This window comes from Carassius gibelio, chromosome B13 (assembly GCF_023724105.1).
Source record: "Carassius gibelio isolate Cgi1373 ecotype wild population from Czech Republic chromosome B13, carGib1.2-hapl.c, whole genome shotgun sequence".
Taxonomy (NCBI): Eukaryota; Metazoa; Chordata; class Actinopteri; order Cypriniformes; family Cyprinidae; genus Carassius; species Carassius gibelio.
In genome coordinates, this window is record NC_068408.1 from 11,179,087 (window position 1) to 11,203,163 (window position 24,077).

Sequence of the window (24,077 nt, forward strand, 5' to 3'; positions counted from 1 at the left end):
AAGTATCTAAACTGTCATATTAAGAAAAACGGGAGACGATAGATTCTGCATGCAAGGTTGTGGAGGTGCTTGTGATAATTTAATAATTGATTAGTAGCCTATCAACTGCAGTGTGAGTGAACATGTTGTGTGTGTGTGTGTGTGTGTGTGTGTGTGTGTGTGTTCAAGGTATCCAGTTTCAGGCCTTGACGTCCTCCCTCCGGGGAGGAAACGGAGCGGATCTGTAGATGCAGTTCTGCTCTGCTGGCCGGTTTCAGAACAGACTGGGGTGAGCTAATCACGGAATGACGCTGTGCTGGGTTTCTCTGTCATATATCCATAAGGACACACCGCATCCGAATCTCACGTGTGCAACCCCGGAGGGTGACATCCGGATAAAAAGGCGGCTATCAAAATTGGAGCTGCAGCAAGAGATAAACTCGGCAAGGGGATTTTTGTCCGAGGACTCATTTAAGAGGAATACCTACAGAGCTTTGAAATAGGAGGGTATTACGTGGTGGATTGCACCGGGCCGCAATGTCAATCTTGCCCTCTTTCGGCTTTACGCAGGAGCAGGTCGCGTGCGTATGCGAGGTGCTGCAGCAGGGTGGAAACCTGGAGAGGCTCGGACGTTTCATTTGGTCCCTGCCAGCCTGTGATCACCTCCACAAGAACGAATCTGTGCTGAAAGCGAAGGCCGTGGTGGCCTTCCACCGGGGAAACTTCCGTGAGCTCTACAAGATCCTGGAGAGCCACCAGTTCTCCGCGCACAACCACCCAAAGCTGCAGCAGCTGTGGCTGAAGGCGCACTACGTGGAGGCGGAAAAGTTGCGGGGCCGCCCGCTGGGCGCTGTGGGCAAATACCGCGTGCGCAGGAAATTTCCTTTGCCCCGTACGATCTGGGACGGCGAGGAGACCAGTTACTGCTTTAAGGAGAAGTCTCGGGGCGTGCTGCGTGAATGGTACACGCACAATCCCTATCCATCTCCACGGGAGAAGCGGGAGCTGGCGGAGGCAACGGGACTGACCACCACACAGGTCAGCAACTGGTTTAAAAACAGGAGGCAGAGAGACCGGGCAGCTGAGGCAAAAGAGAGGTGAGATATAAATACATATAAAAATTATACAGTAATCACAGGCCTACCGTTTTTGAGAGTGAACTGAGGTAAAAGAAATAAACGTTTAAAAAATAATAATAATAAAATAACGCGAAAATGTAGCGTTGATTATTGCAGTCACTTGTAGAGAGAACAACAATAGCCTATTTGAGGAATTTAATGTTATATCAGGAATATTATATTATATTATATATTATATTGACACTCAAATTTAACTGCAAACTCAAATCTAAACCAACATCAAGTTACCCTGTTTAAATGTATAATTTGTTATTTAATACTTTATATATTGCCTAGTTATTTTTATTTTTATAATTCGTTTAGGATTTTAAAAGAAGTTTCTTTTTGTTCTAAAGAACGAAACAAGCAGAATACGAGAAATAATTCTTATTGCAGTGAAAATTTATCTAGGCCTGTATTCATATCACTTAAATAACCTACAGATTTTAAATGTTAGAGTTCATATAAATAGGCCTAATGGTTTACATTGAATCATATTCTCTGAAATCGTCTATCGTAAATCTGTGACGACAGTTATCTTTTCAGTCATGTTGACATAAAGACGAGGTACACTGATGCGTGAACAGTTTGATTTTTTTTTTTTTTCAAAACAAAGCAAACTTCAAGATAAGGTTTTTTCTTTAGCTAATAATTATTTTAGGATTCAACTATTTTGAAACCATAACACGCCTATTAAATACACTTTCCAATAGGCTACTATGTAGCCTAATTCTAGGCCTGTAACATGTCAATTATATTTGATATGTTAATAATGTAATATTCACCCAACAGAGAAAACAGCGAGAACAACGGCGTTGGCTGTAAGCAGAGCCAGCGGTCTCCGCTCGACGGAGTGAAGTCGCTCATGTCCAGCTCGGAGGATGAGTTCTCTCCGCCGCAGAGCCCCGAGCACCACTCCGTGCTTCTACTGCAAGGGAACATGAACAATCCAGGGGCTTCCGCATACCCAATGCCCGGCCTCGGTGCGCAGCACTCGGTGCATAGCATGCAAGGACATCCGCATCAGATCCAGGATTCACTGTTAGGATCTCTAACATCCAGCCTTGTGGATTTAGGATCTTAGGACGTCTCGTTCATACTTTAAGCGACAAGACTTAAAACAATAAATAACCAATATTTACAGCGCGCATATTCTCATGATGCACAGGACGTTTGCTGAAGTAAACTATTCTTTTACAAACGATTAGGAAAAAGGGAGAAAATCTAAATAGTTTCTCTGAGTTTTGGGAATTTTGAGTATACTGGAAACTGACCCTTAAGTGCGAAAAAATGTTAAAACTAGTGAGGCCAATATTTAAGAATATTCACATTATTGCTGGATACATAAACCTTTAATAATTTATGATGTTTTACTCAAAGATTAATTTATAGAAATTGTTCTGTATTGGACGGTACGAATAGCAAGGGTTTTTAATGAGAAACCATTGGCTTCAGACATCTTAAACTAAACTCTATGGATGTGGAAACTTTGTTTCGTTCTTTTTTATGTAGTTTATATATATCACTTAATTTTATTTGTAGGCCTATATTTGAAAACAGAGGCTCTCCAACATTTTTTTTCATGCATTGTCCACAGTTTAAGTCAAGTCAACGTTTTGAGCATTTGTCTTTGACTTGGAAAAGCCTTTTAATCAAAAATAAAGAAAATCAGGAAACTACAATAAATAAACGCAAAGGCTCAAAATAATAAAATATGTCAATCCACGTGACACGTCCGAGCCGGAAGAGGCCATGAGCGCGTGAAAAATGAGAACGCCTGAAAAGTCAACAAGAAAAAATGGTCCTTTTGCAGAGGGCAGAGAGACGCCAAGAGGCGCCAGACAGCGTGCAGGGCCGAGTCTGACTTTTTGACCGTCATTCAGTAAAACAAAAATTAAAAAAGGTCAAAAACCGGGCACATTGAGTCACTTTAAGCCTTGTAACATTTAGGTTTGATAAACATATATTACTTCATTACGCTGTCGGACTTAACAAAAACGAGAGAGAATGGAGAGAGAGGGGAAGGGGGGAGTATTGCTCGTTTTTTCTGTGTGTTCTGTCAGTTCTGGGCCACTGGAAATTGACACGATTCGCAAGAGCGGCTTTAAAGACCCTCCACCCAAAACGCCGCGTCCACCAAAATGACTACAAAACATTGTCAACCCCATTTGAAACAATTGTGAACTTGTGTTTCTAATTTAGTAAAAACTCCAGACGCTGACAACAACACAAATTTTAGAGAAATTGGACAAACTAAAGATTAAAAATCTATTTTGTCGCACATTTGTTGAAATTTTTAAGAGAGAAAAATTATATAGACAACACATTTCCAGCTCCGCATATCAAAACCAAAATTTCTGGAACATTCTGCAGTGTGAATTCGCCTCTTTCTGTCTCTTTTATGTCGATAGTCCCGTGTCAGTGTAAATGGTTTTGAACAGAGAGCGCAGAGGGTTTCCGGACCCTAATTAGAACCATTCTCTGGGTTTAGAGGGGCTTGATTGCAGGAATGAGGTGGACACCCAGCCTCAAGACACAGGGTGCGCACAACAGATATTTACCTTCAGGGAAATTTACCTTCAAGTCTGTCTATCTATCTAGATTTGAAAAAGCATATTCAATATGCATTGTCACTTTTAACAATGCAGGCAATGTTTTTCTAAATATCTTTAACATTGGTAATAAATATCATATCGTGCCTGACTGGAAGCCAGAATTCTTCTACCAATAAGGCCATGGGCATGTGTGTCAGCTGTGGTTTTAATCAACAGTCTAATTATATTTTGCACATATAAACATTCCTTACATCTGCTATCCTCATATTGGTAGTTTATACAAAGAAACTGAGAAATCCAAACAGAAAAAAAGTTCCTTTTGATACTGTTTTCTCAGCCAACTGGTGGACATAGTTTGGTAACAGAGCAGAAGTTTAAAAAAGCTATGAATCAGACTTTCATTTTTCATGATAATCAAACACCAAACAAAGTGTCATTATTAAATGTCTTTTTGTTTATGCTTCCACGCTGAAGTTTCTTTAAGGGAAAACATAAGCTAAAAGCATCCTTACATAATTACACAATAAATCTCCAAAGATTGGTTGACGTCAGTACATTAAATGTTAGAAATTTTAAAAAGTGCAATTTTTTAATTAGAAAAAAAAAGAGTTCTGTTTATTTTGCCATGTACGGTAAAATAAATAAATAAATATGAGACTATATAGAGAGTATTGATTAGATTCTGATGTCAGAAGTGCTGCTTCCATTCTTTGACACGGACAAAATGCAGTGAAATACTTCTAGTTTGCCACTTGTTCAAAGTGACAGTCAATCTCACACACTATAGAATCTGTTTGTCATATAGCTTCACCTGCACAGGTAGTCACTCATCCAGAACTCTTAAGGAAAGTGACCCTTAAATGTTTTTTTTTTCCTTTGGGAGGCTTGGGGGGGGGTCTCTGAAGGAGCTTTTAAAGTGAGTCTCAAGAGAGCTAGAAAGAGAGGGATTCAGTTACCAATGATGCATGGACCTAACAACACTTCAAGCAGCCAGACCCCCGACAAAGACTAACATGTGTTTGTGGGAAAGGGATATGAGCGATACATCAATTTTGAAATCCACTTTTCTGAAGGTCACTGAAACTGAAGCAGCCATTTCTCACTTACAGTACTTTAGTAGGACACACACACACACACACACACGTTTGTTTTTGTGAAAAGTGGGGACATCCCATAGGCGTAATGATTTTTATACTGTACAGACTGTATATTCTATCGCCCTTCACCAACCCTACCCATAAACCGAACCCTCACAGGAAACTTTGTGCATTTTTACTTTCTCAAAAAAACAACAACTCATGATTATACATACACTCATGTGTATGATTTATAAGCGTTTAGAAAAATGGGGGCATGGGTTATGTCCTCATAAGTCACCCTCTCCTTGTACTACCTGTGTCATACCCATGTCATTATACAAAGTTGTGTCCTGATATGTCACAAAAACAAGAGCACACACACACACACACACATACACACACATCTCAGAGATAAGATAATTCTTATACTATATATATATATATATATATATATATATATATATATATATATATATATATATATATATATATATATACTGTGTGTATATATTTATAGCCGTATATTTTGGAAAAATATTTTTGTATTTGTACATTCTATTTTATTATCTATAGCTATTTTATTTTTTGTATGCACTTTAGTTTTGTCAAATAAATAAGTATTAAATATTTTATAACAACAACTATAATGATAATAACACTAAATACATTTCTTTTTTAATTGTAATTAATATCAGTTATTTAAAGCATATTTGCATTAAAAATATGTATTCCTGCCAAAAAAACTAAACAAACGACAAAAAAAATTGAATTAATTTTGGCAGGTCCTTCAGGCTTGGAAGCATTAAACCAAAGTTTCACTCCCCAGAGAGGGAGAGAGAGAACAGGATAAAACTCTAGATGGCTCCATTAAAGAAAAAAAAATAACTCAGGAAATGAAAACAGAAATATGATAGCTTCCTGTTTTTCATTGGGACTTGGAGCATTCTCTTTTTGGGTTATAATTGCTACAATGAGATCAGTGTGATATAGTCCAAAACCTTAGACACACACCCTCATCTTGAAGTCGAATCCAGGTTTCTCTGGTGTGCTGCTGCTGGCTGACATTCCAGTGGTAATTTTTGTCTCCCTGGATCACAGTGATCTAGATTCACATTGATTATGGAACTCCAGTAAAGTCCAGATATCAGCAGGAGAATTGGACAGACTACACAAAACAGTTTCCCAAACAGGCCATTTTCTCTCTCTTCTATCATCTTTATCTTCTCTTTTCATTTTACTCTTTAGCTATGCAAACATTTCTGTGATTTTGTAGCTAGTTATCAAACTTAAAGATCCATTGTCTATCAGTGAATTTATTTAAACATCAACATGCTAAATTTCAACGAAGAGACTTCCAGAGAAGACTGATCTATTTTCCTGATACAATAGGAGGGGATTTAAGAGTATCCACAAACAATTTTCTCTTATTTGTCAATCACTCACATGCCTTGTACACTTTGTTTTGCTAACACATTGACTCTGTGGTCTTGACTCATTATCTCATTAGCAGAAGCTGGAAAGAATCATAATTACTGTGGCTACAGGGTTACTTACCTCATGTCTCTTCTGCCCTCTGGTGGTAATGTTATATAAAACACACTATAAAACAAGCAAGTGTTTAGAAATGTGTTATTCTATTTCACAGAAAACAACAGATTATAGGTTAAAAATAAAACAAGTTAATATATATCTTTAGAATACTCAAATTAATAAAGACTTTGGGAGAAATAGGGCTATTATTAATGCAAAGAAGATAATTTTATGAGTAGCTTCAATAATAGAAAAACAAGACCCACAAGAGATCGCAAAACAACAAACACACAAACAATTACAGAGAGGTTACACACATTTCTATAAATGCTATTTGTGTATAAGTGTTTTAATGGCAACGCATAAAAGTTGTGATATTGGAGAATGAACTGTAGACTGGCTTGATATGAACTACTATATCAAGAAGAGCGTGTATTTGATATTTGTCTCCCCCTAGTGACTGATACCAGGTATTACATTATAAAAACATTACTTTCATTTGTCAACTCACTCTCATCTACTCATTTCAGTAACGAGGTAATTTGAATGACACTGAAGTGATCTCAATATTTCGACATACTTTACGTTGAATAAAATAGAATTTTCTAGAAGACAAGGAGTCTATGTCTAGAGCCTCATCTTTATTTCCTCATAAATAAAACTTCTCCACTAGCTTGTAAGACACCCATATGTACCAGCTGCGCTAGCCTAGGCCTTTATCTACTAAACCAATTCATTTTTCATCTATTGTAGGCCTAGATTATGCATTTATTTAACATAGACTATCTATGTTTTAAACAAAAATAATACATATTTTGTTATTGTCACATTATACATAGTGTATAAGTTTAGTTGACCCGAAGGATTATATGAGAACTCATGGATGTACGAAGGTTATCATGTAGCCTAAGTTAAAGTGTTTTTGAGTTGCCAGCATTGTGCCTGTTTCATTGGGTTTGTTCAGATGGATTGCTCCTTCAGTAAAAATACTGCTAATCGACATGTTAATGGAAGAGAGAAAGAGATGAGATAATCATGTTCGGTTAAAACCAGAACACTCCTGCCTAAGAAACAATAGTGTATTGAGAAGCTGTCAAGATCCGAGACCAAAGCTTCAGATCGAGCACAATTACTGGCTCACTATCGCTTTTCAATAACGCTCATGCTAGTTTTCTTCTGACCGCTCTTATGAGACATTATTTGTCTGCTACATTTTTTCTGACGACAACCATCTGTCAAAACATCATGTAAGTATTTGTCTCTAATAAAGGTCTCCATCATTGCACATGGATTTCGATTCGCATTCCTTTTCTTTATGGACGGTTGTTGTTTTTGTAAGAGGCCGCGGTCGAAATTGAGTCAAACTAAGACCACACACTATGACTGATATGTCTGTAAAGATCAGACCAGAAACAGACAGTTGAACTTACATTGTTTGCCATTACGAACTTCAAATGAGTTGGCCTATATAATTAGGAAATATTCAGGGAACTTTGTGTGAGGTGGAAAAACTTCAAAGTGAAAAACTTGTGAAAATCCACTTCGATGATTTGTTCATCTCAAACTGTTTAGTTGTTATTTTATACCCCCCCCCCCCCCATACACACACACAAAATAAAATAAAAAAATTATATATATATATATATATATATATATATATATATATATATATATATATATATATATAGATATATATATGTATATATATATATTTATATATATGTATGTATATATATGTATATATATATATTTCTGTAATTTCCATTTCTATTGTGATTCTTAGATTCAGTAATAAGATTTAAAGTGGCCGAATAATACATACTCAAAATAAATTTACTTTTTATTTCACAGTAAATGTTGATGGAGATTTATTATATAGCCTAGCCATAAAAGCATAGTTTCACTCAAACAGTTTTCGTGACTTGCTTCTATGGAACACAAAAGAGGATTTTTAGTAAAATGTATCGGTGGTTTTCACATACAAGGAATGTCAGTAATGGTCCAGTGTTGTTTTGGAGCCCGCTGGCTTCTATACGTATGATCAAAAACAGCTGAAGCATTCCTCAAAATCTTCTTTAGTAGAAGAAGATAGAACGTCTCACATGTTTGTTATGACGTGAAGTTGAGTAGATTATGTCAGAATTTTATTTAAAACAGACTTTACCTTTGCTTAGGATCATGAAGTAGATTTAAAATGGTAAAAATGCCGTTCAAATTAAAATATAGAACGAAAGGCTAAAAAAGTGTTAATTATGGGCGAGAAGTGTGTTCCTGTCGTGTAGCTGTCCACGGTGCTGAATGACGCCTCTTTCAATGAGTGCGATACTGTTAATGACTTAAAAAGATTTTGAAGTCTGTTGACGTCCGTGTAGGTTTAGAACATTATTTTATTTGTCTGTATAGCTACCTCAAATAGCCGAATTATCTCTCAAATATAAATAAGCCAGCATCATTTCTTGGCGCAACTCTTCCGTGCAATAAAGTTACTTACACACTTGCCCATGAATCAGCTTTCTCCGCTCTAGGTCATATTCTCTCATTAGAAATGTGTAAACTTTGTATTGTGGCACTTTAATAATGAACTAGGCTACTTATTTTTCTTCTTCTTCTTCTTCTTCGTATTGTAACAGACTTTTGAAGACGCCACGCTAAATAGATAAACACACATTTGTAGTTTATAGCCTACACAATAGGCTTTTCACAGAGCCGAGTTATGATTCTTTATTTGCGGTTTTTGTTTTAATATGATGGAGACATCTGTCCAGGTAAAAAGGCCACAGAACTGAGCGTCATGCCACGCCACATTTGACCACCAGAGGTCGCAGTCAAAAGCCAAAAGAAAAATATCCTGTGTAAATATTGTTTGCATGCTGATTTGAATTTATGGGAATAATAGGTCACTGTGATTTTGCCAGGTAAGACATGTTCCTGGATCAACATTAATGTCCAGAAATATAGACTTAACCCAATCCCTATCCCTAAACCTAACCCTACCCGTAATGTATTCCCAAAATTATGCACCTAACCCTGATACCTTACCCTGATAGTAAGCCTAAAACAGATATTTCCTGAAAAGTTATATCTCTATTCTGATTGGTTGATTGGAATGTTGTTCAAAGATCAACAAGGATGTTGATCCAGGAACATGTTGTACTTGGTGAAATCACAAGTAGAAAATACAAGTAGAAGCGACTGATCCATGTCGTGATTACCATATTAGTGTAAAAGTTTTCAGATCACATTTGCATATAAAAGCAAAAAGGATACTTAGCTAGTTCAAGTTCTCCAGGGAGAAGCTTGTTTCTGGTGTGTATGTTTTTATTAAATTTTTATTTTTTGCAACAGATGTTTGCTGTTAGCTTGAAGTACACATGGTGTTAACATGCACTGTCAAATTTGTCTGTATTGTTTTGATTTTTAAAAAGTGCAGTTGCAAATTGTGATGCTCTTTTCACAGCTCTTTACACAAAACAAATGCAAATACTGGAGAAATCGTCTTTAACTGAGAGGAATTTAGAAGCATTTTTTTATAACCATCCCTTCTGCAATAATAGGTATACGAATGTATGAGTATACACATCCTTTTCAATCCCATACTTAATTTAACCTCGTTTTAAATAGTGTATTTTAAGGCTTATTTGAGCATTTTCTATCAATTTGCAAAATGATAAAGGAATTCAGTTTTTATTTCCCGAGTAACTTAATTCTCACGCACTTTGTCGCATCAAAAGGAATCTATTCGTGATGTAAACGTTAGGCATCTTAACTTTTTATTATTATCTGTAGAACCATATATGTAGACAGCGAACTCCTCAAATAAATGTCCCAGAACGCCACACACTCACACAAATGAAAAAAAAGTTTGGATTTCTGTATACCTCTGGCAACCCTGGCAGAGAGTTTTCATGCTGAGGCTTTGGGGAGGGGAAGGCGGGGTGCTTCTTTGTCAGCTCGGCCCTCTCCAACTCGTCATTAGTGCTGATTACCGTTGACCAATTTGACAACCTTATTGACTGCTAAAAAAGACTTTTTCATCGTCCCACCCTGCACTCCCCAGCGCTCAAAAGAAACGGAAATTTTCCACCATTCTCTATCCAGTGTTTAAATAAAGCCGTGCTCCTTTCCCTTCCCTTGCTTTGGCTCCTTTTTTTCTCCTTTTTTTAGGAAGGGACACTTGGTTTGGCCCCACCGTTGTTCAGACTGAAAGAAGATTGAAAAATACAGCTTGTGCTTTTTATCGGGAGCGTTAATGAATGGCGCGGGTTAAACCCAGGTGCGCGCCGTGAACCCCTCAAGCAGTTGGGAAACAGAGGCGCTGTGTTTCTGCTTCACTCATTTGAGACATAAACACCTTAGAGTTGAGCGTTAAGAATTAGCGTGGTCATTGTTTTTTAATATTATTAAATATTTGCAAACATGTATTATTCTTCCAAATAAAAAGAACAATTTGGAAGGATATAAAAACCTTTTATCGTTCTCTGGCACTTAACAAAGAAGAAAAATCTCGGTGAAAATGACCAATTACAAAAATATAAGCACTAAATTGTGATGATTATAACTAGTCTAACAGCCGATTTATGTAAATCTTAATGCCACAAGGTATTTAACCACTAGATTAGCACGTGTGAATTATACTCATGTTGTGAAATAGCCTATTAAATAAATATAAACAATTGTGAATCGAAAGAAAATTAAAGCAAAATAAAAACAATAAAAGGTTAAATTTCTTTATCATCCACTTTTGACATATGAATTTTCCGCAGTTTGCTTGGGCCACTAGAAGGTTCTGTTTAAACAGGAGATCACAGCTTGGGTTGTGTTGACATCCGGGAGAGCGTCTCGGCCTTTCGCTGACCCTGTGCTGTCAGAGCGCATTACAACACCACGCGAAGCATTTTAGCCAATTACTGCTCGAGTGTGAGAGAGATTGAGCTCGCAGAGAGGGATTAAAACATGCAACATACTTGATCCCTGTCTGTTCTAAATCTGTTCTTCAGGATATAAAAATATATATTTTTCCCTTTCGGGTAGACACATTAATATAATCATGAAGTGAAACATTGCATTGTTCAATTTTACACCGGAAAAACTGGAATAAATGTCGAAAAGAAAATAATATTGTGCATTTGCGATCGTTACTTAATTCAACAGTGATTTTATTTTTTTTTTAAATCATGATTATTTTTTCCAGAAATTTCACGACGCGCAGCATTACGCACAACAAACATGATAATAAAAAAAGCACACAAATAAAAGGCCTAGGGGCCGATGATATTTTTAAATAAGTAAATAAACATCGTTTATATATTAAAAAGACAAGTGAACAGTAAAACATTATTCAGTCTTTTCATGATAAAGCACGCACACATACAACAATAGGTTCGGCCCTCAGAAGATTTTTTTCAAAAACTCCCACCTATCTTCGTGAGAAGCACTTCGCATTTTGTTGATCACATCAACGAATGGAAAATGATATTTTGACGCTTTATTTCCATACTTCATTTTAGCCTCTGTCTGGGCCGGTTGCAGGCACTAAAGTTTTGTTGTTGTTAGATTGTCTCTTACAGTTCTCCTGTTTGCTCTTTTGAAGCCTGTCACGTTAGATGTCACATTCGCTGTCGCTGGAGGTGATGGAGATGGCGGAGGTGGCGGCCTTGCTCGAGAGACTGACTTCTGGGCTCGAGGCGGGACCCAGGCGGTCCACTGTGGTGTCATCGTCCCCAAGCGATCGGACCGAGCCACCGGACAGAACCTGCTGCTGTAGCCTGCAGGGGTGAAAAGAGACAAAATGTCAATGAGGATACATGGACATTCCTATCTTACAGTGGAGACAGTGGATATAAAGAAATGTCCTCATCTCTCTGGTGTATATAAATTACGGAAATATCTAGTTAAATTAATCAGACTTGGGTTAAGATTGAATTGTCAACCTATATTTGTTAAACACAACATTTGACGATGATATGCTGTTAACGCTGGCAAAAACTTTTCAGGTTGTAAATGCATTTGCATGAGCTAAAATCAAATGGTTACTGTTTAGACTAAAAGTAAACGTTTCTTATAGCATAATATAGCTTCAATATTCTATGTTAATTATAAACAAATATTCTAGGCTATGCAACATATTGTCTAAGGCAGTATAACAAAAATAGTTGATAGAAATATATGTTGCAGCATATAAAACAACTCATGAATTACATAATTTGAAGCATGCTGTCAATCTGTTTAAGCGGGTTTCTTAAGAGAGAAAAAAATTCTAGGCTATATTTGTTATGATATCGATTATGTAGTATAGTATAGTATAGTATAGTATAGTATAGTATAGTATAGTATAGTATAAACCCCGGCATAAAACCCCATGCATCAACTGAGATATGTAAAAGGAGCTAATGTAAATTACGCAAGAAGCTCCAAAGCTTTTTTCAAGATAATAATACGTAAAGATAATGACATTATAAGTAATAAAAGGAAACATAATTATGCACGTTTAACGTCTTTGTGCAGTTCAGTGGAGATCTCAATACCTGTTCTTGGCCGCTGCAGCTCGGTCTCTCTGCCGCCGGTTTTTAAACCAGTTGCCCACTTGAGTGGGTGTGAGTCCAGTCGCCTGCGCCAGCTCTCTTTTTTTGCTCGGGTTCGGGTAAGGATCCTGCAGGTACCACTCTCTCAAAAGATGCCGCGTCCTCTCCTTGAAGCAGTGCGTTTTCTGTTCGCCGTCCCATATCGTCCGAGGCAGTGGAAACTTCTTCCGGACGCGGTACTTGTCCACGGGTCCTAAGGGACGCCCACGGAGTTTCTCAGCCTCCTGGTAGTGCGCCTCGAGCCAAAGCGCCTGCAGCTTCGCGTGTGAGTCCTTTGTGAATTTGTGGTTCTCTAGTATGTGGTAGAGCTCGCGGAAGTTTCCCGCGTGGAAGGCCACGACCGCCCGCGCGCGCAGGACAGACTCGTTCTTCCCGAGGACTTCGCAGGCGGACGGCGCCACCGGGAGTGACCAGAGGAAGCGACCGAGTCTCTCCACGTCGCCGCTCTCCTCGAGCGTCTCGCAGACCCCCGCGACCTGCTGGGGGCTGAAATTCAAGATGGGCAGCTGGAACATGGAGACTGCAATCTCTCTCTTCTTTTGGTCCTCCTGTCTGGTGTTGCTCCTCGACTGTCTCGCCCGTCTTTTTGTTCAGCGAGTCTGTCAAAAAACGGCAAAAGTTAACAGCCGTGAAAACGAGCTGAGGAGCGATGCCGTGCGGCAGGCTCAAGCAGCTTAAACGGCAAAATATCTTCTTTTATTGAGTGTGAGCATAAAAAACTGGAAGCAAGGATTTTTCCGAGGAGCAAAATAAAAGAACATTTAGCCCCTGCTGCCGATATTCTATCGGACTTGTCAGATTGGCTGCCTGGTTGCCATGGACACACGTCAATCACTGTCAGGTTTGCCAATCACGCGTGAAGCAGATTTCAGCACCACCCAGCGCGCGACAGCGCCTTTCACTGAAAACGTCAAAGCGTCATTTTGACCTTTACGTTTGTGCTCAGAGACGCTGAATGTAATGTTGTCATTTGCTAGAAATCCGGAAGCAACCCCCTCTGAGTCGTCGATAAAACGATAGGAAAGAGTGTCTGTTAAAATACAGAACGCACTGAAAGACTTTCTATGAAAAACATATGAAGTAGCCTATAATTACACATGATTGTCTATTCAAAATCAAACTAAAATAACAATCCAAACTAAAAAAGTAAATAAAATAAAAACATGATTTATGTATCGAAAAAGCGCTTCCAAATGAAGCTATAACACTTCTGTGACGCATGTTCAGAACCTCAGTAATAAAGTGTTAAACGTGATCACTATAGACTTAAAAAAAACTTCAATGAAGAAAATGCTCTAATTTAAAAGTAAAACAAAAATGACTATGCTATGTGACATGCAATACTATTCTACACAAATAAATAAATAAAAACAAAAATGTACCTTCCAGTATAAGCTGTCAAAAATTACAATATGCACATTTCCTCAGAAAAAAAAAAATGTAGTCACAAATGTGCTGAAAATGTGGGTAGCACATCTTGTCATACCTATCAAGATGAATTGACACCATGGTTAACACATCTTAACCTGAACCTTACAAATGATGCTAATATAATGATGGTAAGTAGGTCCAGTTTTCAGTACACCTGTCCTCTGTTTTAAATCACGCAGCAGTTCCTCTTGTGCACGCTTAAATGATAGGTGGTTGGAAGTGTCCGTTTCCATTAAGGCATGCCTCGTTTCAAAGGTAATGTTCAGTCTGACGGAAGTGCCTAAAATTATTTTCACAGTTACAGAAGTTCAACTAAAAGTGCTTTTAGCAAGTTTTGTATGAAGGAGGATCCAGGCAGGTTCAGGAACCTGTTCTTCTTTTGTCTAAGCAATAGGGAGCTGTTATCATGATGCGCTTCGGAATCAGAATGTCCATAGGATTATAATACACCTCATCTATTAATAAAACATATACATGCATGTGTTTAACGTTTAATTAAGTTTAATTTACTTTGTATGACATTGAAACAAATGGCAAGGAACAAAATGTTATTATATAATAACTTTGTCTTCATGCAATAACTTATAATTGTATTTTATTTATTTATTTATTTATATATTCTTTTGGAATGCAAAGCGATTGAGCAGTCACATTAGAATGACAGACTGTCAAAAATAGACCACACAAAGATATCCAGCCTATTTTAATCCCGGCGGAGGATCTTAGAGTGTTTGGCAACATTGTAAATCAATTATCCATAGGCTCGAGCAGGTTTACGCCATACAGTAATGGCATGACAGTTGGCCATAATGAGAGGTAGACACAGTAAGACGATTAAAGCGACAATTTAATCAATCTCATTACAGTTTTTAACGCCGACCACTAAAATAACTAAAAACAAAAGATTTGCGACCCCATGCATATGCGCCATGAAGACAGGATTTGGGAAAACCATTGGATGAGAAGCAGTGCTGAAATATTCAGAGTTCTGTGAATATTTCATACACTATGACATACTGTAACCTCAACAAAGGGGAATATGTTTCTACTAAGTCTTCCAGTAAATAATGCATGGCTTTTTATATCATTCCAAGGCTCCTGTTAATAAAAATACTTTAAAAACTTGGACTTTGGAAGGGAGGTTCTGTTGACCAAAAACCCATTACTCTTAAAATAACCGTCATTTCACATTCTCAATTTGTTTTCAAACAGCTATTGTCCCTGCTTAAAAACAAAATGAGGCATTTAGGCATGGTAGTTATCGCTCGTTACTCGTTCGTTTCGTTCCTCGCTTTTGCTTGTGCTCCGTAACTTAAGTGGCGAAATGACACTGCGTCCTGGCAAAGCGCGAGCCCGGGATGGAGCATGCACGAGCTGAATAATAAGGATTGCACACATAATTTAATGCCTGACACCGCTATCCCTGAACGACTGAGAGAGAGAGAGAGAGTAAAAATAAGGAGTGACACTCATACAAAGAGTTCTGTTATCTGTTTGTTCTCTGATACAACACACTGACATACAAACCAGGCTTGATAACCCTTTAAATTCTTCATTTTAGATTTCATCCCTGTGATTTTTTTTCTCTTTTTTTTAGTACTTGAGGCACTAGTTCTTTATATTGTCATCAGAATCTTCTGGAAAACTTCTAGGTACACTTTACCTAGAACCAAAAAGGTCCCTACAAGAACTAAATACAGTTCCTCCTCTAACCCCTTCCCGAGAGGAGGACTGAAAATATATATGTGACCCTGAACCACAAAACAGGTCAATTTTGATAAACTGCGATATGTATGAATAAATAAAGCTTTCCACGGATGTATGGTTTGTTAGGATAGTATAATATTTAGTTAAGATACAACTATTTGAAAAGCTGGAATCTGATCGTGAAAAAAATGCACATGCATATTACTAATAAAAAAAAATGAGGTCAGTAAGATATTTTTTTAAATAATACACTTATCAGCAAGAATGCATTATGTTGAGCTAAAGTGACAGTGATTAAATGTATAATGTTGCAAAATATTTCCATTTTAAATAAATGCTGTTCTTTTGAACTTTCTATTCATCAAAGAATCCTGAAAAAAGTAATCATGGTTGCCACAAAAATATTAAGCAGGACAACCATTTCAATAATGTTTTAAAATAAATTAATACTTTTATTCAGCAAGGTGACAAGAAAGACATTTATATTGTTTTAAAAAAAATCTATTTAGAATAAGTGCTGTTCTTTTTTTTTTTCTATTAATCACAGGATCATGAAAAAAGTAAGATTTTCACAAAAATATTAAGCAGCACAACTGTTTTCAACAATGATGATAATTAAAAATGTTTCTTGAGCAGCAAATCAGCATATTAGAATGATTTCTGAAGGACCAGTTGACACTGCAGTAATGGCTGCTGAAAATTCAGCTTTGCATCAGAGGAATAAATAGCATTTTAGTACATGGTACAAATGGTATTGCTGCCACCATTCTGCATACCAGAGGCCTTTTGAAATCATGTTCTCGCTTTCAACCATGGTCTGCTTTAGACAGAAAGCACACACATACAATAGAGAAATGCCATCCGCTTTGTTTTTTCCTCTCAGCTGGTTGAGGCCGAACGCTGGATGACTCCTATAGAGCAGGGATTTATGTTCTAATTAAGATATCATGTCTGGCAAAGCTGGAGTGGCTTGCTAATACTCCACTGGCCCAGATAATAGCAAACGAATGAGGGATTGAAGTAAATAAAGTCTTTGCTTGCTGTAGTACATAGACAAACCAGATGAGTTACAGACCTCTGCGAGTGTGTGGGCGTGTCCTCATGACAGATCGGTGTCCAGCCATGGCATTGTCCCGTTTGGATGTAATCTGGGATTTGTGGTAACAGAGAAGACCTCTTATCCTATGACCCTTCTGGCTTATCCTGCTCCCTCTCTCTGTTATCCAGCAGCAGGACAGGGATAACACAACAGGATCCCTCGGACATCATTCAGTTTGTCATTTTTTAACAGTCTTATGCAATAACATATATATTGTGACTACATAATTGCAAAAAAATATAGACATGTAACTACATGTACACATGCCCAAAAGGCAGACACACTGTAAACACCTTAATGTGCGCAAATGTATTCAGTCTGGGTACAAAAATGTGTCACAAACAATGCACAACAGTCAATAATGTTACCAACTAATACTGGAATCGGCCTATTAGCATTTTGATTTGCATTACAGAAATTAAACACAGACAAAACAACAACCCTTGGCTTTTAAACCCTACAATGCAATATCTAGTCCATCACAGACACAAATGAGACAGCCATTTTTGGTCTACATTAACTGTTACCTAGCAACCAGAAACACCAGCACTGGAGAAGCTCCACTTACCCCTGATCTGAAAACCACTGCTCAATCACAACGCTTATGACTTATACTGACGTACGGGGTCTTCATATCTTTGCTTTTGTCTTGAAAAATATAAGGTTTTTTGAATTCTAAGGGACTAAAAAGACTGATTTGATGAAATTAAGCTGATAATCTACAAACAGCACAGTTTGATCTAATTATGCATTAATTGTGAAGAAATAGCTAAAAAAATCACACTAAAAAAGGGTTGAAAATTCAGAGCAAAACAGCTAAGTGTCTGAGTATCTAAAGAGTCCTACAAAAAGATATCAGTTCCTGTTTTAATGTAATCCTTATAGTCTGCACGTCATACAGTCTGTTTAGTCTGATCTGAAGCTCAGTGATTTATCTCATTCTGACAACTGCCAAATCTAGAAAAAAACATCTAGTCAGGGTACGTTTTTATATGAGACTGGGTTGGCACAAAGGAAAATGACTGCTATACACTTCAATGTGCAGGATGTCCTGCAAAAAGCTTTGAATAGAAATCTGAAAAGAACCACACAGAAGGTCTAAGATGCTTCCTTCTGATTTTTGGTAACTGCAACAGACTCTAATTTATTTGATCTCTTTCACCAACTAATTAATAATAACTTCATAAAAACAACCATCCTTAAGGCAGAAGAGATTAACAGAGAACTTTCTTTAGCAGCATTAAAAGTTCATTTATGCATCTATAAAAATGTTCTCATATGCTTGGACATCTTCTATGGACTGCTGTAACATTATTTGAATATTTTCCCCCATGTCTGTCTATTATTGTAGTTTATTTTTATGCCCATTTCCAGCATACAAAAACGTATGACTTAACTTACAGTATTATATAAAACTGAACTTAAAATATAAAAATCTAATCAAATTTTAAATAAGAAAGTTTAATTTTAGTTTAAAATAAGAAATAAAGCCACATTGTGAGATATAAAGTTCAATAATATTAATACAAATGAGATACAAAAAGTAATAATAATAATAATAATATGATTATATACTAAAACACTTTTTTATAATTTTTTTATCTAAAAAATTTGAGAAAACTTCCTCTTAAAGGTACATAAAAATAAAATGGCTGAATTAAACATAGTATAATAGTTTAGAACAAATAGGAAACTCCAAGGCACTCTCTTTAAGACAAATTAAAAAGACTTTATTTTATGGCTTTATTTTATGGCTTAGTCATCATAAACCTTTAAAAATAGGTTAAAGGTTTATGTTGACAAAGCCATAAAATAAAGGCTTTTTAATTTTTCTTAAAGAGAGTGCCTTGGAGTTTCCTATTTGTTCTATATTATGATTATCCCATCCAAAGAGCACCTCAAGCTAACATTTTGAGTCCTGGAGGCGCCCCTCTCTAGACATTTGATGAATAGTATAATAGTTTGTTCAAAAACCACCTTGTGACATGAAAAGCATTAATTCATTATAAGAAATTTGAAACTGTCCAGAAGTATGCTGATAAGTCATTGCACTGTATGATCTCTGAAATAACGCGTTTGATTAAACAAGGCAACACACTGTAACTGTCAGACATATGGATGTCTGATGCTGCTGCGCTTTACAGAGAAATAAATCATCTCCGCCTCTGCCGCCGTGCATGCTGAATGCCTTCTGATAGTAGATAAACAGACTTTTCTGTTGCTGAATGAGCTCAGCTACACAGCTTATAGACTGTGTGTGTGTGTGTTGATGACAAGGTCAGCCGTGTGTGTGTGTCAGGAGGATATTTACGGCTGGCCGTGTGATCTCTGTACTCAGGGCATATGTCAAATGCCAATCTGACACTTTTGATTTTCATGAGAAAGATCTGGGAACTGCATGTGTGTGTGCTGCAGAGCCACACAGACTTGGTTGTCTCAAGGCAGATCATTCACTGGTCATTGGTGACAGGTATGTGTCCAAGTTACTGAGCTAAAGGAGAAGAGACAAAGAAAAACAGGTCATCTCTCTACGAAATTACAACATGTGTGTGTGGCAGTGATGATGCAGTGATTCTGACAACTAGTGACAGCAGAGACTCGTCTCACTTTGACTCCCAGCAGGCACACACACACAGCAGTGAGTAAATGTGGCGTGTGGCTGCACTAGGTCTTCTGATCGTCTGCTCTCTGTCCTCTGAGAGCTGTCAGGGGATAGTGCTGTGCTCTGATACTCTTGCGGTGAGTGACTCATAAATCTGAGATCAAGCCTTAAGCCCTGGAGCAAAAGAACAATGTACTAGATTTAGCTTTTCTCTGTCTCACATGTAGAGAATGTGTACGTAAACAGAGGGTAGGTCTTTAGTTGAGTGAGTTTGTCCAAGACAGTTCATCCTCGTAAAGAAATACAGGTTAATCTTTTTATCCAATCAGCTAAAAAGACAAAGCCATCTGTTATGGGGTTGTTTAAAAGTTCAGCAATCACTTAACACTGCCATTACCCCAGAATACGCATGCTGAGACAATGCTATTTTCTATCTCTAACACTGACTCACATAAAAAGCAAGAAAGTAAGAAATGAAGAAAATGATGATGAGAAAATTACAGGTTACAGGTGTCTATAATATTATGAATGAATTTTATGAAAAAAAAAAAGAATTCAAGAATTTATTAATTAATAAAATAAAATGATCAAAATCTATCCAAATGAAAGAAAAAAATGGCATTATCTACCTTTCCCTCCCTCAGTCCCTATCTCTCTCAGGATTTATAATGCACACAGTATAGTTTTGGTTTTGGCTCAATAATATATATACATATTTTTTTTGTTTAAAAAATTTTATACTTGGAAGGTAACAGAAAAACATTTCCATTGTTTTACAAATAATCAAGTTCGAATAAATTCTATTCCTTTGAACATCTGAAAATTTCTGAGGGAGCATGTGGCACTGAAGACTAATAAGTGCTGAAAAGTAAGCTTTTCCACCGAAAGAGTAAATGTTATATAGCATTAAAGTAGAAAATAGTCATTTTTTATTGTAATAATATTTCATAATATTACTGATTTGACTGTTTTGATCAAATAAATGCTGCCTTGGTAAGCATAAAAGACTTAATTCAAAAACATTTAATAAATGAGATCTGTTTAGTGCCACTGTTTAACCATTGTTATTATTAACTACAGTTAACACTAGTGCATGGGAAAAAAAGATTGATTTATCAAAAAAATATAAACACAAACAAAATTCATAAAGAATCTGGAAATATGAAACTAGCACATCAATAGAGGTAACAGTTAGCCTGGGACAAATGTCAGTTAATGCATTATACACAAATATGTGAACAGAGATCAAGCTTTCATTCAGAATCAAGCATTCAGTAGCGATGACCCTAACATTATTCTGGCTCCGTGTTTTCCTGTGAATCTATTCAGTCAGTAAAACATTTCAGAAAGACAGGTTTTAGCTTTAAAAACCGGGCCCTGACTTGAGCTCTTGTCTGTCAGTCACCTAGCAACAAGTTCTCCCCACAAATGCACCATCCTGCCGTCTCTCTCTCAGCTTCCCGGCCTGCTGAGAAGGGTCTGAGTCTGAGTGTGTGTGTGTCTGTGTGTGTGGAGTGTTTTGGGGGCTGTCGAGTTCACCGTACTCTACTCCCTATTGCCCAGGAAGTCCTTTCTCTGAGCAAGGCACAATACCAACAGAGACAAAGCAGCCAGGAAAGAGGACAGTCCCTGAAAAACACTCACACACAGAGTCTCTCACAATCATACGAAGAGGCATATCCCATGAAAACACACGCATACACATGCACAAACACAGCAGACCTCCCCAAAAACACGGGGGCCTCTGCCTTTGTCTGGCAGCCTAATGAAAATGATGTTCTTTTTCTATTTGGAGCTTGTTAAGGCTCACAGACTCTTTCACTTTGCTCCCGCTCTCACTCCACTCCCCCACCTGCCCTCCGTCAACGGAGGTGAAGGCAAAAACCGCGGAACAGATGAGGACGCTTCCTTATGTGTGTGTGTGGGTGATGCTTTTACAGAATAAAGCATTCTGTGACAAAAAGGAAATATATACACACACCTCGAGATCAGATGGTGCGAATCAGCACAACTTAGCTGAGCACGTTTTACTGTTCTGAAATCTCAACACAATCAGGTGTACATAAACAGACACTTGAAGAATGTCAACGATGTGTGTAGTTTCAGGAGGAACAAATATTTTGAACATGCTAGCTCATATGATTCACATCTATCAATCAAAAATACTCAACCAGTGTCTTGAAGATGCATCCCCTTCCGAGTATAAATAGCGTGGAGAGATCTTACTATTGCTTCCTTTAAACAGGGTTGATGCCTTTGCATAGGAATGTCAGTAGCCTGTAGCAGAACCACGTTTTATTAAAGAGAAAAGTCCATCTGGACTCTTAGAAACAAGTAAACCTCTGGAAAATAATGGCAGACATTCTGTTCCTCCTAACCTTTCTGACTTAAGTATTCATGGTCTTCGTTGCGGCTTCTGACCTTGACTGTCCACACCAGAATACGGTTTCATTTTAGATTTGTTGTCATTTTGAGCACTGACCCACGCAGATACATACCAGGGAAGTACATAACAGAGTCGGCAAACACGGTGATGAAAGGAATGTTTCTGAGGTGAAGGCCATTCAGTGTAGAAGCAAAGCTATAAATGACAGTATGGTCAGTTATGGGCCTTTAATAAAAGCTGCTGAAGACATTTTAACAGAGCATGGCTGATGGATGTTTTTTATCCATTACATAAAAAAATTCCTTCTGTTTTGGATCCATAACAAATATTTACCACAGTTATTTTTGAGATTTCTGAGGAACCTGTACGCTCACAGTGGAGAAGAAAATATTTATGTTGTGCTCTGCTTTGGTGATAAGATGATTTTAACACATAAAGGGTCTATAATTTGAATACTTTGTCATTGTTGTTATCTGGGGATTCCAAGACAGGTTTAATCCCTAATATTCCCGTCATGTTTATGTTGTTTCAGAGTTTTATAACGAAGACGGTGTAATTAACTTGAGAAAGATTAGATCTGAACCTACTTCTTCTTTAACAACAACTCCTGACAGTATGACAATCCTAAACTTCATGGTAAAATTCATCAGGGTAATCTAAACCACAGAGCAAAATATGTCAGAGTAACCTATACATAACCAAAAACTCCCTAAAACTGACAAGTTGACTTCTGGGTTCTAAAGGTTAAAACCTTTTACAGAAAATATTTAGATTTGCATGAGCTGTCTTGAGAATTTAAAGCAATATTGGTAAGAAATGTTATTTACATTTAAAATATAGTTGCTTCACGAGTTGTAGCTATATAAAATGTACATAATTTGTTCAAATTAGTTTGCCATGCATGTTGAATAAAATGACCATAAAATAGGTTAAATCTGCTTAACCTTCTGAAACAAAATAGTCTCCAAATTTATAAATTATAGCTATTTATTAGGCCACACTATACAAGTAAACTGAAGTATTAAAGAAAAAAAACATTAACTTAATAAAGTTCATGTTAAAAACATTAACCTTAACAAAGAACAGAAAAAACAACCTCTAATAATAAGTAATGACATTATAATGAGGTTAATAAAAGGAATTTTAATAACCGTCAAAAAGATTTAGTCAAACAGATTGACGTGTATAAGTTTATACAGAGAAGCGGCTACATTGGCCGTGTTTTAGAGATAGATGGCCATCAAAACCATTCATTATCATTTAAAACTCTCTCAAATCCGTTTGCCTTTATTAGCACTTATTCTACTGTAAAGCCTGGCCAGGCCTGACAGATCTGCTAAAAATGTTCACCAAAGAAACCTCTTCATAACTAAATTCACAGAGGCATATATTCACAGAGGCAATTATTTGACCGTATTTTATACAGTAAAATGAAATGATTTAATAGACAAATTCAATTATTATGCAACAATGGATATGCAACAAATGTATATATTTAAAACAATATTTCTTACCTTAACAACAAACTGGTCTCCCACTTTTCATGATTTAATACGAAAAGCGCTCTGAATGTGCATGTCTGCTTCACTCAGAATGGTAATTGGAGGCGGTTGAACTCCGAGCCGTAAATCAACAACCTTCAAGTAGAAAAACGTCCTCTTCATAATTGGGCACCACGCTATTGTGAGCCGCGGGGGTCTGTCAGACCACCCAAAGTAGCGCTTCCTCCCTCCGGCTGCCGTGGTACAATAGCGGGCCACTCGAACCGGCCACGCACGGGAACACTAGAATGAGGCCTGACAAGAAACAAGAAACAAGAAGTCTTTGCCATTTAGGCTATTAAAATGTTTCAGTAGGGTCGTGCTGTCCATTTAAAACGTGTCTGAGCGGCGAGGATCCCTGTTATTTCCTCCGTTTAAAATGTATAGTGTTCGATTTTATGGTGAATGACTGCACAGAGTAGAAAATACAAATACATTTTATATACAAAACAAACATTTTAACACTTCA

At 37.2% G+C, this 24,077-nt stretch overlaps 2 protein-coding genes across 2 annotated transcripts; one reads left to right on the plus strand and one right to left on the minus strand.

Moving 5' to 3' along the window:
• The first annotated feature begins 197 nt into the window (after window positions 1-197).
• six1a (SIX homeobox 1a) lies at window positions 198-4,338 on the plus strand. Its single transcript, XM_052571939.1, has 2 exons — window positions 198-1,076; window positions 1,890-4,338. Exons 1-2 carry the CDS (start codon window positions 517-519, stop codon window positions 2,179-2,181), a joined length of 852 nt encoding a protein of 283 aa, XP_052427899.1. The 5' UTR covers window positions 198-516; the 3' UTR covers window positions 2,182-4,338.
• Window positions 4,339-11,399: 7,061 nt separating this feature from the next.
• Window positions 11,400-24,077, minus strand: six6a (SIX homeobox 6a). Its single transcript, XM_052571780.1, has 3 exons — window positions 23,582-24,077; window positions 12,786-13,441; window positions 11,400-12,026 (listed from the first exon to the last, which is right to left on the minus strand). The coding sequence occupies exons 2-3, from the start codon at window positions 13,355-13,357 to the stop codon at window positions 11,861-11,863; spliced, it is 738 nt and encodes a 245-aa protein (XP_052427740.1). The 5' UTR covers window positions 13,358-13,441; window positions 23,582-24,077; the 3' UTR covers window positions 11,400-11,860.